Raw genomic sequence first — 16,757 nt, forward strand, 5'->3', positions numbered from 1 at the left:
TCATTCATTGCTCCATGGCCTCTTCATCAGAGCCCTGACAAGTAGCTATTCCCATCCTAATTTAGTGATGAGGAAACTGAAGCTTGAAGAGATCAACTACCTTGGCTGAGTTAGCTAGGAAGTATAGGATGAAGGAAACAGAAAACTGTGAGGAAAGTGGAAGTCCAGCTACAGTAGCTCCTGTCTCATCCTCCTTAGCTTTATACACAGGTCAAGTAACCTACGTAGCAAAATAGAAAGGTTCTGGTTAAGGCTACTTCCTCTCAAAACATTTTTACGTGCTTGCCTCAACCCAGCTGTTCCTGATGTCCCTTTAGCTCTTTAATTCCTCCAGATTCAGGGAAGCATCTTAAAGTGGACGATATCCTGGAAAATAAACAACCACCTGAATTGCTAACATGTAATCATATATTACATATTTATTAAGCACCATTTATTTAAACAAACAGAATGATATTTGTTTAGCACTCTAGCACTGCACAGCCTCGCTGCAACCTGAAGAATTACATAAAGCTGAGATTATGATCTTCATTTCATAGATGATGAAATTCTGGCTCAAAGAATTTGAGTGACTCATCCAAGGTGGCACACCTGAGCCCCCTTTTGAGATTCAAGGCCAAACTTGGGTGTTCTGATCTTCGATCCTGTGTTCTTTTACCTATATTCCATTAACTCAAGAGGTTTACAGGTGGGGTACACAAGGCAAGCATGCATGAATAATTAACTGATAACTTAAATTAGTGTCCATAATTTCAAGAAATGTTTAAAAAAAGTGCCAACTGACTGATGTGGACAGTAATTTCAGGAAAAAAAAAATGGAGAGATCACTGTTGGTAAGAATTGATAGAGAAAGTCTCAGAAAATATGTGAGACCTAAGCCTGGTGCCTGAAAAATAGGTAAGACAAGGACAGTGGGGGGTGAGTATATTTGAGTATAGAGGTCAGACAGAAAGAGAGAACAGAGGTAAGAAAGTGCAAGTATTGTCTGGAGAAAGAAGAAAGAGACTGATTTACCTAGAGAAGTGTAGAAATGTAGCTCACTGGTACAAGGGCAAGACCTTAGGCTCTGTCCCAAGAGCCCTACCCCCTCCCACACACATACACACACAAAATAAACAAACAAACCAAAAAACCTGGAAAAGAGAAATTTGTTTTGAAGAACAATAGAAGCAATTCTTGAATTTCTGTCATTTTGACAAAGTATTTTGACAATTAAAAAAAGATCATCAAAGATTTCTAAGAGAGTGAGACTTTGAGAGTAGTATTAGACAGATTGATCTGACACTATGCATTTGTGTGGAAGGTGGCTGGAGGTAAGGATGAGACAGAAACCTATGACGTTGAGTCAGGGAGAAGGTAAAAAGAAGCAGCATTATAATGGTAGCATAGGGACTAGAGAACGAGGCCAATTACAACTGGCAAAGAGAGCAATGTCAGAACTTGGGGAGATAGGGAAAGAGTGGAGTTTCCCCATAGTGTTTGAGCCTAGGTGGTTTAAAGAAAGGTGTCATGAATAGAAATGAGCAAGATGAGTGGGAGAACTGGTTCAGGCAGTTTCATTTTTTAAATTATGGGTTAGAAGCAACAGTGGAAGATCTAGGTGAACCTATCCATCAGCCAGTTGAGTTTAGAGAGACAAAGGTCTGACCTAGCGCCAAGTTGGCATGGTAGAATGAACGGAGTCATGGGAAAGCAGTCCAGGGCCCAGTTTCTACCTGCAACTATGTAGAAAGTCACATGTATGACATTTCACTGGGATTGTTTCTTCATTGGAAAACGAATGGGAACCCAAGCTCTGTATGATCTCCAAGATCATTAAGGACTAGAAGCCAATTGACTTGTATTTACCTGCTATTTGTTCTGTCTAAGAGGAAATAAACAATCTGATGATCAATAGAGGATTAAATAATCTCACATGTCAACAATTGGACAAAAAAATGGTAGCAAAGAAGAGAGAGGAAGTAATCAACGAAAAGCAGAAGGAAAGCAATTCTAAATCTAGGGAATGAAACAAGGGAATGAAGTATTACAATAAGTGGGTTATATAAGTCAAATATGACCAATGATAGTATACATATTAAATAAGTATATTTCAATAGAAATATACCACTAAGATAGTAATTGGAGAGTAGTGCAAATAGTAAACATGGGAGAAAGTGTTCAATGCCATAAGTAAGCGAAGAAGTGAAATTAACAAATTGAATGTTTATCGTCCCCAAAGATTTCCTATAAAGTCTGATCCTGGAACAGCAATGGAACTAGGATAGCCATATATCATTGTGACAGTAAAAATGTATGCAGTCATTGTGAAAAATCACAATCTATAAAAACGCTCATGCTCTTTGGTCTGGTAATTTCACTCTTGAGAACTTGAACTAGAGTTAGAATTACAAAAAGATAAAAGTCACAAACAGGAAGATATTCAAATCACAGAAAAACTGAGCTTTCTAAGTTCAGTAATAAGGGAATAGCCTACTAAGATATAATCTACCAATGGGAGTAATTCTATGTAACTATTAAAATAATAAATGTGAAAGATTGCATCAACCTGGAGAAAGTTTACAATAAGAGAGGCTTATATGTATTTGTTTGTTTTGACACAAGGTCTCGCTATGTAGCCTAGGCTGACTATGTAGCCTAGGCTGACTATGTAGCCTAGGCTGACTTCCATCTTATGTCTGCCGTCAGCTCTTAAGACTATAAGCACACATCCCCACACCTTAACTGCACTAAAAAGCAGGTTTTTAAGAGATGTCTATGCCGTCGTTATACTTCTATAATACATGAGTTCAAACCAAGAAAATGTAGAGTATGGAAAACAGAAATTTGGGGTTGAAATAGGTGATATTTTCTCTCCACATTTCCTTCAGTGTTGTCATAGTGATATTATTTTAAATGTTATTTTTATATTTAAAATACATATAAAAAGGCATGCAGTAGAGTCAAGTAAAGTAGAGAGGTCAAAGAGGGATAAGAGTAGAGAAAATATTAACGTTTTTGCCAAAGATGTAATTTATGTTCTAAGTGCAGGAGAATGGGAGGAACTCGGATTGGGTGAGTTCAGAGGGATCCTGTAAGTGGGGTTTATAGCAGTGAAACTCAGAAACACTAAGTGAATGGTGGCACGATGAGACAGTCAGGTTATATCTTTTTTTTTAATGATGGTATAAAATCAGTGCTAAAAGTAACTGACAAAGATGAAAATAGAGGAATAAAGGACCAAGGCCCTTCATTAAGGGGCCACAGGGAAGAAAGTGATAAAGACAAAGCAGAACAATTATGCAGATATGAACGAAGCATCTAGAGAGGCATTGAGGTATTTACCCAGTCTGGTGCAGTATGTCTTGAATCCCAGCAATAGGGAAGCCAAAAAAATTAAATAAATAAATAAAAAGCAGGTGGATCTCAATGAGTTCAAGGCCATCCAGGTCTCTATGGCTAGTTCTAGCCTAGACAACAGTGCACAGCACAGTGAGATCTTGGGGAGAGACAGGAGGATAAAATAGTAGACCATGAAGTCCTGGAAGTTAGTCTTGACTAAGCATCTTGGAGTTACAGGACCCGATGATGGAGGAGCTTGAATGAGTTGTAATGAAGAGAATAATGTTACTATGTGGGGCCAATGAGTACAAGAGGTGACAGGCAAGGAGACTGTGCTCCTAAGAGTGGGAACCTGGTAAGAATCAAAAAGGCCACTTAATTTACTCCTAATAGAAGAACTCTTGGGCTTCAAGGGAGAGAGATCCATTTAAAGAGCAAAAAGGAGGGCATAGAGGTATCACAGTAAGTTGTTTTACTCTGTAGGCTAGTACCCCCCCTCACCTACTCTCCAGGCAGAGAGAACACTTGAAGCCAATAAGAATTTGGTATGCGTAGATGAGTAAGAGATCACAGAGGGCAGAGAAGGCTGGGGTCTGACTCAGAAGGCCAATAGGCTGTCAGGTGATTTCGCAGGAAAAGAGGCTGAAAAGAGACTGCCCTTCTCGTGAATGCCCGCCCAGAAACTCTTACTTCTCATGCTCAGGGTTCCTCAGCTCTATACACCCACCAGATCCTCCAGCTCCATAAGACCTGTGGCAAGAGGACTGGACAGGTGGGAAACTGAGTGCTCCACCCTGGTCTTGAAATCCTATAGCCTGACTAAAAAGAGCTGGTGACAGGTTTATCCTTTATCTAACTAGAGTTAGAAAAGAGAGAGAGAGCAGCGAAGAGTCAGTTCTAGGCGTCTACTCCTGTCACCACCCTAGCCTGCACAAACCTGCTTTGCCCACCAGTACTAGAACTTGAAGCCGTATACTATAGAGGTTTTCTTCCTTCTCGGTCAGGGCTGTCCGCTCCTCCTCTCATTAAACATTTGGGAGCTATCAAGCGTGTTCTCAGCAGTCCTAGAGGTAGGTGTAATCTCATTCCTGTTTCCAAGGCTGCTATAAACCTGGACCCTGCTTCCTGCGGCTCCTTAGTGTCAGCACCCAAGAGCATTATTCTCTTTTCATGGATGCTCAAGCTGGTATGTGGGGCTCTGCGAAGCAGACTCACAGGCCTTGTACCCTATTTCAGCACATTGGCAAATGTCTTTGTGAGGGAGCCAGGAAGTGGGTGTGGATGCTTACATGTGGCTTATATGGTATCTGTGCTATGCTATCACCCCAGCTTCCTGATTCAGTCTTTAGATTACTCTGCTCTTCACCCCTACAGTTGAATTCTCTACTCTGGTCAGAGAAATCCATGCCATGGAAGGACCTGGGCAAATGATACTGAGGTTCTAGAAACAGGAACAGTGGCCCCAGGTAGGGATAGAAGAAGAGAAAGTAGAGGCAGAGGAGTAGCTCCTTCAAACTTCGGCTATAAAAGAGGACAGCTGATGCCCCTGTCAAGTGATACTAACAAGCTCCCTCCCCTCTGCCCTGCAGTTAGTTCCCTTCATATCCAGCAGCAGGGTTACAATCGATCTCCCTCATAAGCAGAGAAGGTGCTGTCTTGGTGGGTGTCCGCCCACCTGCTGATGCTTTCCTCATGTAGAGTCACCAAGGCCAGGGAGGAGGCAGCTGTTCGGGGCTTGGGTTTGCTGCCTCGGCATAGCTGCTGGAGCTGGTTTCGATACTTGTCCCCCGTGAAGAGATAGAGCACTGGATCAAGACAGCTATTAGCACTGGCCAGGGGTCGAGTCACCTTGTAAACCACATTGACAATGTTCAGCACATGACAGTCAGCTTGCAACAGTCTTGCCTGGTAATAAATTGTGCGGGTGATGTGGAAAGGCACGAAGCAGACAGCAAAGACAGTCAGCACCACAGCAATGGTACGGAGGGAACGGAGCCGAGAAGATGACTGTCCAGCTCCTGGCAAAGGTCGATACAGTCGCCGGGCCATGAGTCCATAGCAGACCAGGGTGATCAAGAAGGGCAAACCAAAGAGCAGCACCATGACTGCCGAACTGAAGTAGACGTAGTGGTCAAACTCCTCTGGCAGAGTAGTGTCATGGCACAGGATGGTAGTTCCATTGGCATTGGTTGTCACAAAGAAAAGATTGGGCACGAGGCAGCCAGCTACTACCAACCAAACACCCAGGCAGAGAAGGCTTGCAAATCGAGGGCGGCCCCAGCGGATTGCCCGCAGTGGGTGGCAGATACCCAGGTATCGGTGCACACTGATGCAGGTGAGGAAAAGGACACTACAGTAGAGGTTCCAATAGAAGAGAAAGCGGACAAACTTGCAAAGGCCAGTGCCAAAGGGCCAGTGGTTTCTGGCAGCATAGTAGTAGACGAGGGTGGGCAGTGACAGCACATACAAGGTGTCTGACAATGCCAGGTGGAACATGTAGGTGGCTGTTGCATCCCAGGGTCGAAGGCGGAAGAGGAACAGCCAGAGGGTTGGAGCATTGAGGGCCAGGCCCAGCACAAACACAACTGCATAGCTCATAGGCAACAGGATGAACTTGAACTCCTCATTAAACCTACAATCACCATCTCCAGAACTTGGGCTGGGACCTAGTGATGTGAATAGCAAGGATTCTGCACTGGTCATGGCCCCCTACAAGTAGAAAGGACAGAAGTCAGTATCTGATTTCTTTAGTTTTCCAGTCCTGATGAACCTACAACAAAAAAGGAAAAGCACCCAGGAGAGCTAGAAGGAGCTCCATGTGCAACCCAGGCCTACCCAGCCCCTACCCAGGTCCCTTAGCCCAGCCTCTACCCAACACCCTTAGCCCAGCCCCTACCCAACACCCTTAGCCCAACTCCTACCCAGCTTCCTTAGCTCAGCTCCTACCTAGCTTCCTTAGTCCAGCCCAGGGACTGATGGCATCAGACAGAGCTTGGGCTCAGGTAGGCAGTCAATGATGTTCTGCAACTTCCTCTGTCCTGCAGAACCTGGCTAGCTGAAGAGGGTGGAGGCTTACCAGCACCATCTAAAGGGAAGACACCCAGGCTCAAATTGTCATCTAACTCACCACCACAGCTCTGTCCTCCCTCTCCTCTCACCTTTGTTCTAGTTCTTTGTACTCTTATTTCCCCCTGATGCAGCCCCACTTCACGCCTGCTTCCAGCCCAGGAGCACCACCACCACCACCCTTGCCTAGGAACCTTGGCAAGACTCCTACCGGGTGCCCTTGAAGCTGAGCCCAGCTGACTCTGTCACCCTTCCTCTTGGCAGCCAGAGGGCATCTTGTTGGGGGTGGGACTTGGGGTGGGGCCTATTTTTTCCTCCTGTCCCATCCCTAAGATTACCAGAGCTAGAAAAACCCTTGGAGGGTTATCTGGTCCAACCCACTCAGCACACAGATTGGGAAACTAGGACCTAGTGAGATTACTGTTTAACAGCTTCACAATGATTGTGTACACAAGGAGACATTCAGGTTTACAGATAAAGAGGCAGGCCACTGAAGATAATTAAATTACAGGAAGATCATATAAGTTTATGGGTGTAGAAACATGGGAAATGAATTTTTACATGGACAACAGCAAGTCAACACACTGAAGGACTTTTGAAAATGTAAACTACTGATAATCATCTTAACTCTGTGTGTATTTCATTATAGCAAATGTTTATCTAGACTTTATTCTATGCTAGGCACTGTTCTAAGGACTTTATACCTGTTGATGGTACCACAGGTTCTCTATCAAGTAGGCTCTATAACTGTTCTTACTTTACTGATGAGAAAATTAAACCACGGATAGTTTGGGTATTTTGATGACTCATGGTGGGGCTGGAGAGATGGCTCAGTGGTTAAGAGCACCGACTGCTCTTCCAGAGGTCCTGAGTTCAATTCTCAGCAACCACATGGTGGCTTACAACCATCTGTAATGAGATCCAATGCCCTCTTCTGGTGTGTCTGAAACAGCGACAGTATATTCATATACATTAAATAAATAAATTTTAAAAAAAAGAAAAGTATTTGATGACTCGTGGTAAAAATCAAGACTTGAACCCAAACAAGCCTGCCATGGACCAAACTCTAACAACAATGACTTAATAAGTATGATAACTTGATCCTCCAAGCTACTGACTCTAATCAGGAAAAGGGTCAACAAACCTTTCCTGGGAGCTTTTGGTTCTAGGCCCTGGTAGTGCACTAAGAGTGAACGAAACAGATCAAAAACTGCCAGCCTAATAGAGATCACAAAATTGTGGAGATAATACTAAATCAATAAAACATATAGAATATGATCACTGTTATAATGAAAAACAAAGAAGATAATGAAGAAGAATTTGTTGTTTTGAATATTGGAGTGACTTGAGGAGCAGGAATTTTGAGGAAGGAAACAGAATATGAGGTCAGAACAGTTGAGAGGGACTGGAACCTGAAGGTTCTTGTGAGTTAGTGAAAGACTTTTACTGATTGGAAGAAAGCTATAGAGGGTTTGGAGAAGAGAAGTGTCATGGTCTGACTTACTCTCTAGACAACTCTGTTCTGAGACTAGACAGCAGGGTTGGTAGCACAAGAAAAGGCTTTTGCAGATGATGGCTGCGTGGACCAAGGTGAGAGAGGTAACAAGAAGTCATCATGTTCTGGGTAGAATGTGAAAACAGACAAAGTTTATTGATGTGGGGTATGAAAGGAAAAGAAGTCAAGAGTAGCCCTAAGCCAGCAGCCTGGTTACAATTAACAAGCACATGCTTATAATGTCACTACTTGGGTTAGGAGGATAAGGCAGGAGGATTGCTCCAAGTTCAAGGCCAGAGCATGGGTCTCATACTAAATCTCTGTCAAAGAAAAAAGATGATTCCAGGTTTCTTTCCTGGGTGACTAGAAGAGAACTCTTGTTAACAAGCTCAGGAAGGGCTATAAGAAAGCAGGTTTGGGGAGAGAAGGGAAGTTCATTTTCCAGCATGTATGTTTTCAGATGCCTATGACACATGTAAGAACAGATGGCCAGGAAATAGTTCATATCTCCCTGTGGATGCCAGCCAATAAACTTCCCTAACACATCCCACCCCTTCCTACACAGCACCTTGTCTCTCTCCATCACTCCAAGAGAACTTTGTCTTAATACAGTAGAGAAGGCATGCAGAGTAAGCTTCCACTATTAAAAGCCTAGTGTCAGAGAACAGTTATGAGCAACTGTGGATCTGAGGCTTCTGGAGATAACTGGGACTTTGTAAGTATCACTGTCTTGGGCATACAAGGCAAATTGGGTGTGGAGGATGCTGTGGATAAGGTTCGCAGTAGTCGTTGGGAGGCTGAGCAGGCTGGAGCAGAATCTTTAAGCTGGGAAGTAATGAAGACTCGGAACCTGATCCTCAGGTCCTAAGAATGTAACCTAACTGCGTCCTAGAAGGGAGAGGAGGAGGTAAGCTTGCAAAGGAGGCTCTAGATTCCAGGATCTAGATCTCTTGGAAGAGCTACAATCCTGGATCAGGGGGTGGAGGGTGGACCTGGACACTCTGCCTTGTTTCAGGGTGGAATTACAAGTCCTGGACTACCGAATACTAGTATGTGACATAAAAAGCCCAAGTGTTTGGAACCAGGTGAGCTCGAATTCAAATCCTTTTTCTGCTTATTAACTGTATAACCCTAGGCACCTGGCATATGGTATAAAAAGCCCAAGTGTTTCGGGCCAGTCAGCTTGAATTCAAACCCTTGCTCTGTTTATTAACTGTATAACCCTAGGTATTTATTTGTGACAATTTCCTCACAAGTGAAATGGGGGTAGTAATATCAAACTATAGGTATCAGAATATGAACTGATCAGTAGGTGTAAGTCTTTTTTTTTTTTTTTTTTTTTTTTTTTTTTGGAGCTGGGGACCGAACCCAGGGCCTTGCGCTTCCTAGGTAAGCGCTCTACCACTGAGCTAAATCCCCAGCCCCAGGTGTAAGTCTTAAAATGCTGCAAATCTCTAATACTTTCCTTCACATTATTCTGTTCCCAGGGACAACAATGGCCTCTTCAGTTCAAGTGAAGGGTGTCCCAAGACTTGGTGTAGACTCGAGCCATGGAGAAGTGTCACATTAGAAAACATCCAGCCTGAGCCAGCTTCCTGCTCTACTGCTTCAAGCTGGCTTAACTCGGGTTCCACTGACTTAGGTCTGCCAGGCTTCAATGGCCTGAAGTACAAGCAGGCTTGGGCTTGTCCTGGACACAGCTGCAATAACAGCTGCTGCTTCCACTGCCGCCCAGTGGCTACTTCAGGAAAAGACCTCCCCAATATTCCCAATGGCCGTCCCAGCTTCTGGCCCCCTCCGGAAGGAAACCAAGCACCATAGACCACACTCCTTGCCTCTGAACTGCTTCTTCACTTTGGTCTCTGTGGCTTGCATCACACGGCTTCTGCTATTCTGGTAGACACTCCTGACTCCTTTCTCTGGCTCCCTTTTGTCATCCTTCCACCAAATGTGACCCTTTCCCAAATCAGGCTCCCCTCCCTGCCACCACCCTCCTTCCTCTTCTCTTCCCCTCATCACCTCTCTCTCACTTTCCCCTTTCCAGCATTCCTCAGAAAACCACCCTCATGATTTTAACTGCCATTTGATGTTATCAATAATTCTCTTTTATTTTGTTTTTGAGACAAGATCTTGCTCACGTTTGTTTTAAACTCGCAATGTGCCACCCTGCCTCCTTAGTGCTGTTATTATAATATATACTACCACACCTGGAAGATGTTATCGTGATTCCAACGAAGAGATTCTAACATAGTTCTCCCCACCCCCCCTCTCACACACACACATACTCACTCACTCACTCACTCACTCTTCCATGTCCCCCTATAAATTTCTTTCTCAAAGCTGGAGAGAAAGCTCAGTACATAAGAGTAATTGTTCCTCTTACAGAGGACTTGGGTTTGGGGCCCAGCACCCACATCTGGCTCACAACCACCTGTAATTCCAGACATCCCTGTCTGGCCTTTGTCTTTGTGGCACCTACACTCAGGTGCACCAAAACACACATACACACATACATAATTAAAAATAGATATTTAAAAGTACTTCTCTCATGCTTTCATGGCATTTGATTTTCATAGAAATTATGACACATATAGATTTCCAATAATTATACTCAGTTGTGTTTTTATCCATTTCCTTCTGTTCCTCTCACCCCTAAACTAGACCCAAAGCTCATGTCCTCACAGCCTTCTTATAAAGTTATGATCTAGAAAAAACAGCTTCTCCAAATGAGGTGTATGGTTGTTCAAAATCGCTTCTCAACTCAGAGTTAAGAAAGCAGGTACCAAACTTGGATCTCACTGTAAAAGAAAGAAAGAAAGAAAGAAAGAAAGAAAGAAAGAAAGAAAGAAAGAAAGAAAGAAAGAAAAGAAAAGAAAGAGAGAGAGAGAGAGAGAGAGAGAGAGAGCGAGCAAGCAGGTACCTTGTACATAGTAGGCATTCAGTCAGTATTGAGTGAATGAGAGTTGTGGATTTTTAAGTTGAATGGTTTCTACATCTATAACCTACCCCTAGAGAGGTGGTTTGTTGTAGATTATGTCCACATGGATATTTGATATCAATTCACTACTTAATACATAAATGTTTCCATACCATTATCAGTGATAACCATTCCATTCTACTACTCCAGTTTCCCCCAGTCCTCTCCTTCCTGGTCCCTCAACATATGTCTGTGGTTTACTTGGGCGCCAGAGTAGAAAATGGGCAAAGACATGTTTCCTAAGCTCTTTAATTTAGAATGGAGGGAGGAAGGGAGAGAGGAAGAGAGAAAAGGAAAGGGGGTGGGAAGAAGGAAGGGAGGGAGGGAGGGAAGGAGGGAGGAAATGAATGGGAGGTAACATTGAAAAACAAAGCCAGACAGTTCCAGCTTCATAACCTATCAGCTGTGGGACTAAATAAGCCTCCCTTGGAAAAGCAGACAGTACACATAAGAACTCAGCACAGTGTCTAGCTGGTGCCATCAGCATCATTGTTAGTAGGTGTATTTTGGAGGCTATATTCGGAGTCTCTTCCTTATGAAGTGAAAAAATGAGGTCACCTCCTGAGACTTAAAGCTTGATGGATAGAAATAGTAATCAGAAGCCTGGATAATCCAAACTTACTAACAAAATCACATGCAAAGTGAGGCACCTGCAGTTAGACTCAAGTTAGGCTCTGCTCACGCTGCCTCTAGTGCACCTTTTTAAGAAATTAGGAGGAGGGGTTAGAACAGAGCCTTACCACATATTCCAGGCTTCCCTGTAACTCACTATGGATTCTGGGCTGGCCTTGAACTAGGCAATCCTCCTACCCTGGCCTCCACAGTGCTAGCACTACAGGCATGCGACACCACGCCTAGCTTAGTGTGCCTTCCTTGCCTTTCTAAATGTGATCCTGTAGGTAGTCCCCGGTAGCTGATCCATCTATCACCTTTCCATCCTCCCCCACTGAGCCAATGCCCTTGTTCGCATCCCACTCAAATCTGTTGATTTGGAAAGAATATAAGAGCCAGAGAAAGGTGGGGGAGCCGTGTGGAACACTGAGTTCCAGGCCCGGCATGGCTGTTCCAGTCCTGGACTCACTGCAGCTATAATTACCTGTTCAAGATCTGCACAGAATTGAGCTCATCTACACCCCCATTGTGGAAGGGAGAGGAGCTCCTGAGGCCCCACTCCCTCCCTGAGGATTTATGGATAGCTAATGGCTCATGGTAGAGAGGGTGAGAGGTTTTCTTCAGTGGTGTTGCTGCTGGCAAGATGCCTCCTGCTTCCGTAAACAAAGTCTACCCCATGCTCCTGTAAACAACCCCAATCTCATTGGGTCATAGAAAACAGACATGAAAATATAAAGAGGATTACTTAGGAAGAGGGGGAAGGGGACAAGAAAGAGTAATGAGTGTGAACACGGTCAAAATACATCATGCTCATGTCTAGAAATGTTACAATGAAACCTAGTATTAAGTATAATTAACACATGCTAATAAGATATTTTAAAATCTGTTGATTTGCTTTCAGTTATAATAACAGAAAATTTCAGCTAACTTTAAAAAGAGAAAAATGTATATTAGCTTTCGTTTAAGTCCAGGAAGAGATTCAGCAGTTCAGTAATGTCATATGAAGCTAGATTTGTTCCATCTTTCTGATCTGCAACCCTCAGCATGTTGTGAGGAACGTTCCTGGTCACAAGGGGACTGTGGCAGTTTGTGCGTTGCATCCAAACTTGGCACTATTCAATGAGAAGAGAGGAAGGCCTCTCTTCCTGTGTATTTATTTTTATCCCTCAGGAAACCTTTTTCAGAATCTCTCCAGCATATTACCCCTCACATCTCAGTGGCCTGAATTTCATCATGCCTAGCTAACCCAGTCACTTTCAAGGAGATGAAACAACCCTATCTGATTTATTAAGAGGAACACCGGAGGAGGGTAGATACCTCTAAAAATAGGGACTCTCTCTACAAAGACGGGGACCAGGCTACTGAGTTGGTATGCAATCCTGTCTGCTGCAGTCCTGTCTGTAAATAAGGCCATCCCTTCTTCATACAGAGGTGTGATTATCACATCCTAACTGGAAGGTCTAGTAGGAATATCATTGGGGTTTGCAGAGTGGAGTGGAAAGGACCTGAAAATACTGTTCCCTCCCAACAGTGTATCAGAGATGTATTTCTTTGCTCTCTTACCCCTGCATCCTTGGAAAATGCAGATACTCTGGGTCAAATGAAAAGAGAGTGATAGTTTTCTTTAGGGGATTTTTTAATAGGAAAGCGGCGACATTTGTTGGGGGAATGCGGGTGGACATAGGAGTATTGGTTTCCTACGAATATTAAACTAATTATCACAGACTTGACTTAAGATAACACATGATAGTTCTCTTCTTATAAATCCCAAGGTCAGACATCTGAACTCAGCATCAATGGCTAAAATCAAGGTGTCGGCAGAGCTTTACTTAAAGTGCGAGAATCACCTTGCAACCTAAGTCTGAAGAGAATCTATCCCTTTGTTTTCAGCCTACAGAGCTGTATCCCACAGCACTGGCTTCTTCTTCAGTCTACAGAGCCAGCAGCGACAGCATCTTGCTTCTTTCTTCTATTGCTATTCTTCTATCTTGCTTCTATTCTTCAGTCAAATCTGGTTTATGTTTGTTTGTTTGTTTGTTTGTTTGTTTGTTTGTTTTAGACAGGGTCTCACCATGTAGTACTAGCTGGCCTGGCATTCGCTATGTAACCAGGCTGGCCTCGAACTAACAGAGATCCATCTGCTTCTGCCTCCCAAATGCTAGAATTAAAAGTGTGTGTCATCACACCCACATTGCCTCTCTTTCAATAATAAGACTAATGACTCCATTTGGGCCCACTTGGATAATCCAGAATAATCTCTCTATTTTAAGGACCCTAATTACATCTGTAAAATCCCTTTCACCATGTAAGGTAATGTCTATAGGCTTCAATGATTATGACCTGCTGTTTAGGGGTCAATATTTAGCCCATCATATTAAGTAAGAATTCACTGAAGTGCTCTCAAGATTTGTTTATTATTCTGGGCATGGTGGCATATGTCTGTAATCTCAGAACTGTAGAAATTAAGGCAGGAGTTGTATTCCAGGCTAGCCTGTGCTAAACCATAAGACCTTGTCTCAAAAAAAAAAAGATTTGCACATTTTACCATCTACAGATTTCATCACCGCCTCAAATTACAAATATTCAGAAATAAAAGAGAGAATGATTTGAGTGCAATCAGAGTAAGCAGTTAAAGACATACACGGTCTCCTTTCTTCCCACCGAGGGGGCTATAACCTGACTAGAAAGGGGGAATAATAAACACCTAAAAGGGAGAGTGGGGCTTTGAGTGTGAGTCTGGTGAAAGTTAGGCCCAAAATAGATTGATCCTTGTTTTATTACCTAGCCCATAATCACAACCTTAGCAAGTCTCCATCTTCTCCCCACATGCTGAAGCGTAGTTTCTGTCTCCTTAGAGTCTCAGTAGAATCTGGGCTGTCCAGCTACCTGGGAGTGCCTGTGAAAGACAGAACAATTAATGGAGAAGACCCTGAGGTGCACACCGGTCACAAAGGGCACCAGCTGACTCAGTCGGCTGATTACTATCTAGGGATTCCATCTAGATGTTAGAGGCAGATGTTGGAATCTGCAGGGCACTTGCTGGATTTCCAGATTCTTGGGACCTAAAGGAATTGGAGAGAAACATCTGGATAGTGGTAGACTGCTTCTTAAGAAAGAGAACATTTCCAATCAAGGAAGTGAACCAGAGAACTGGAAGCTTGATGGCACTGGGCTACAAGAGGTATGACTTTTCAGACGTCATGAATATAGTACGGACCTTTTCTAGCATGTGTATATCAGGACTTTTTTCACATGGGCACTCTGTCTCATATATTTAGCCTTTGGTTGTGAGTTCTAGGATCTTTCACAGTCATTAGTTTCCTTCATATGCTAATTTTTCAGACAGGGTCTCTCTATATAGCCCTGGTTGTCCTGGAATTCAGAGATCTACCTGCCTCCACCTACTGAACGCTGGGATTAGAGACATGTGCCACCACACCCAACCATATGTTAATTTTCTGTCTCCACCCTACATAGGGCCTTGGGTGAAGAAAGGCTTGGGTGAAGACCCAGCTCAGCCAGTCTTCTAAACCACAGCCATAGCTATCCAAGGACTAGAGAGCCCATCTCAAGAATTGAAGACTGTGGATATAAGTAAATCCTATAGACCAGCTAGGTCTAAGGGGGATCAGAGTCCTAGATCCTCAGATCTTGGAGTTTTCAATTCTATATGCTTCATGCCTTCAGAGGTGGGCCCAAGGCCCTATGAGAAAAACAAGAAATAGATGTCCTGACAGCTGTAGGGACAAAAATACCTCTAATTCTGTAAGAGTGGTCACACAAGGTGAGGGAAGCTGCTTAGAGCATGGACCTAGTTTCAGGGATTGGAAGGGCTGAAGAGCTGGGCACTGGGAGGTAGGGAAGTTATTCTAGGTCTGGGTCAGACAGTGTCAATTGCCTATTCCCTGCGAGTGTAATAATGTTCAGTCCATCTAGCAGAGAACCTGCCTCTAGTCCAGGAGTGCTGTGATACCTTCCTTTCTGATAAGAAAAGAAAGCCAAGGATCTCCTGCCTCATCACCAACAGATGATGGATTCCTGCTGTGCACTGCAGCTGAGAGAATGGGGTTTCTGATTGATATCAGACTTCAAGAGTCCAAAGTCTCAAGTGGAGGAACGTGGGTAAGGGCTACTCTTTCCCATGATCTTGGCTTTCCTGTGGTCTGGAAAATTCCAGAGACTGGAATGTGACACAAGTTGCTCAGATAAACCAAGGTCCACACTGTGAACTCTAATAGTTTTACCCTTCGTTATGCTTCACCTTTCTCTTGATTTTGGTCCCAGCCTTCATATGCAAGGTTTCACAAGTCCAATACCCATTAATTTCCTTCTCAAATGCTCCTACCAGTAACTGTTAGGTCTAAATCCCAGGACAAATGGCTGAGGTGTTTAATGAACATATCAAAGCAGATCTGGCTTCCAGGTTCTCCCAGTCCCTCCCAGTCCCTCCTAGTCCCTCAGTCCCTACCCATAACCTACCCTGAATTTTCCAGCCCAGAGGCCAGGCTGTACTTCCCTAGTGGTTCTTCCCTATATAATCCAACCATTTTGGCTACATGGTCTTTTTTACCTGTTTGGTTCCTTTGGCTTCTTGCTTTCCCCATCTCCTGGCTCCCCCACCTCCAAATACAGCGCACACGCACACACGCACACACGCGCACACACGCGCGCACACACACACACACACACACACACACACACACACACACACACACACACAGCCCAGCTCAGGATCATGTTCATTCTGGACCTTTCCACATACCTCTGGCTATGTTCTCCCTCTTCTGTACGATAAACCTTCTCCTCCACTATACACAGGAGCAGTTATGTTCTTTCTTTTTTTCATTCAGGAACATCATCAGAATCCCTGAGTCCTGGCCTACCTCCTCAGTAACAACCCGCTGATCCCATAGCCACTAATCTGTACCCACTAATCTGTTTTCCAAACTCTTGGCCCCTGAGCTAATTATAGCAGTGTTTCATGCCACCCACCCCAACCCTATTCTTGTTCTCTGACTCCCACTAATCTACACATTCAGAGGATTGTGGATATAAGAGGCTGGGAGGCCAGCTTAGCAACCAGAGCTGGAGGCTGATGTGAGCTTCATCTCTTTCCTCAGGTAATATTCTAAATCTCTCTGCTTCTGGTCCATGCTAAGTCCACCTCCCTTGCCTTTAGCATCTATTTTAGGGGAAGGAGAGGGGCATCCTTTCTGATGTAAGCAATGGATTTTCAGGCAGATATTAGAGACTTCTAGAACTCACCATCCTCAACTCATCCCTCCG

At 43.8% G+C, this 16,757-nt stretch overlaps 1 protein-coding gene across 3 annotated transcripts in view; it reads right to left on the reverse strand.

The window, feature by feature from the left end:
• Window positions 1-416: 416 nt before the first annotated feature.
• The window catches only part of P2ry4 (pyrimidinergic receptor P2Y4), a 35,234-nt gene continuing 18,893 nt past the window's right edge, over window positions 417-16,757 (reverse strand). Inside the window, exons 7-9 of one of the 3 annotated variants that reach the window (XM_087600627.1) lie at window positions 14,253-14,367; window positions 6,268-6,406; window positions 417-6,030 (exon numbers count right to left, since the gene is read on the reverse strand). In XM_087600627.1, the coding sequence (XP_087456753.1) occupies window positions 4,939-6,024 (1,086 nt within the window). In that variant the 5' untranslated portion in view covers window positions 6,025-6,030; window positions 6,268-6,406; window positions 14,253-14,367 and the 3' untranslated portion in view covers window positions 417-4,938. Of the gene's footprint in view, window positions 6,031-6,267; window positions 6,407-14,252; window positions 14,368-16,757 lie in introns of those variants that run through there. The other 2 variants (XM_087600626.1, NM_031680.2) reach the window with 2 other exon arrangements.

The sequence above is a fragment of the Rattus norvegicus genome, chromosome X (genome assembly GCF_021556685.1).
Source record: "Rattus norvegicus strain SHRSP/BbbUtx chromosome X, alternate assembly SHRSP_T2T, whole genome shotgun sequence".
NCBI lineage: Eukaryota > Metazoa > Chordata > Mammalia > Rodentia > Muridae > Rattus > Rattus norvegicus.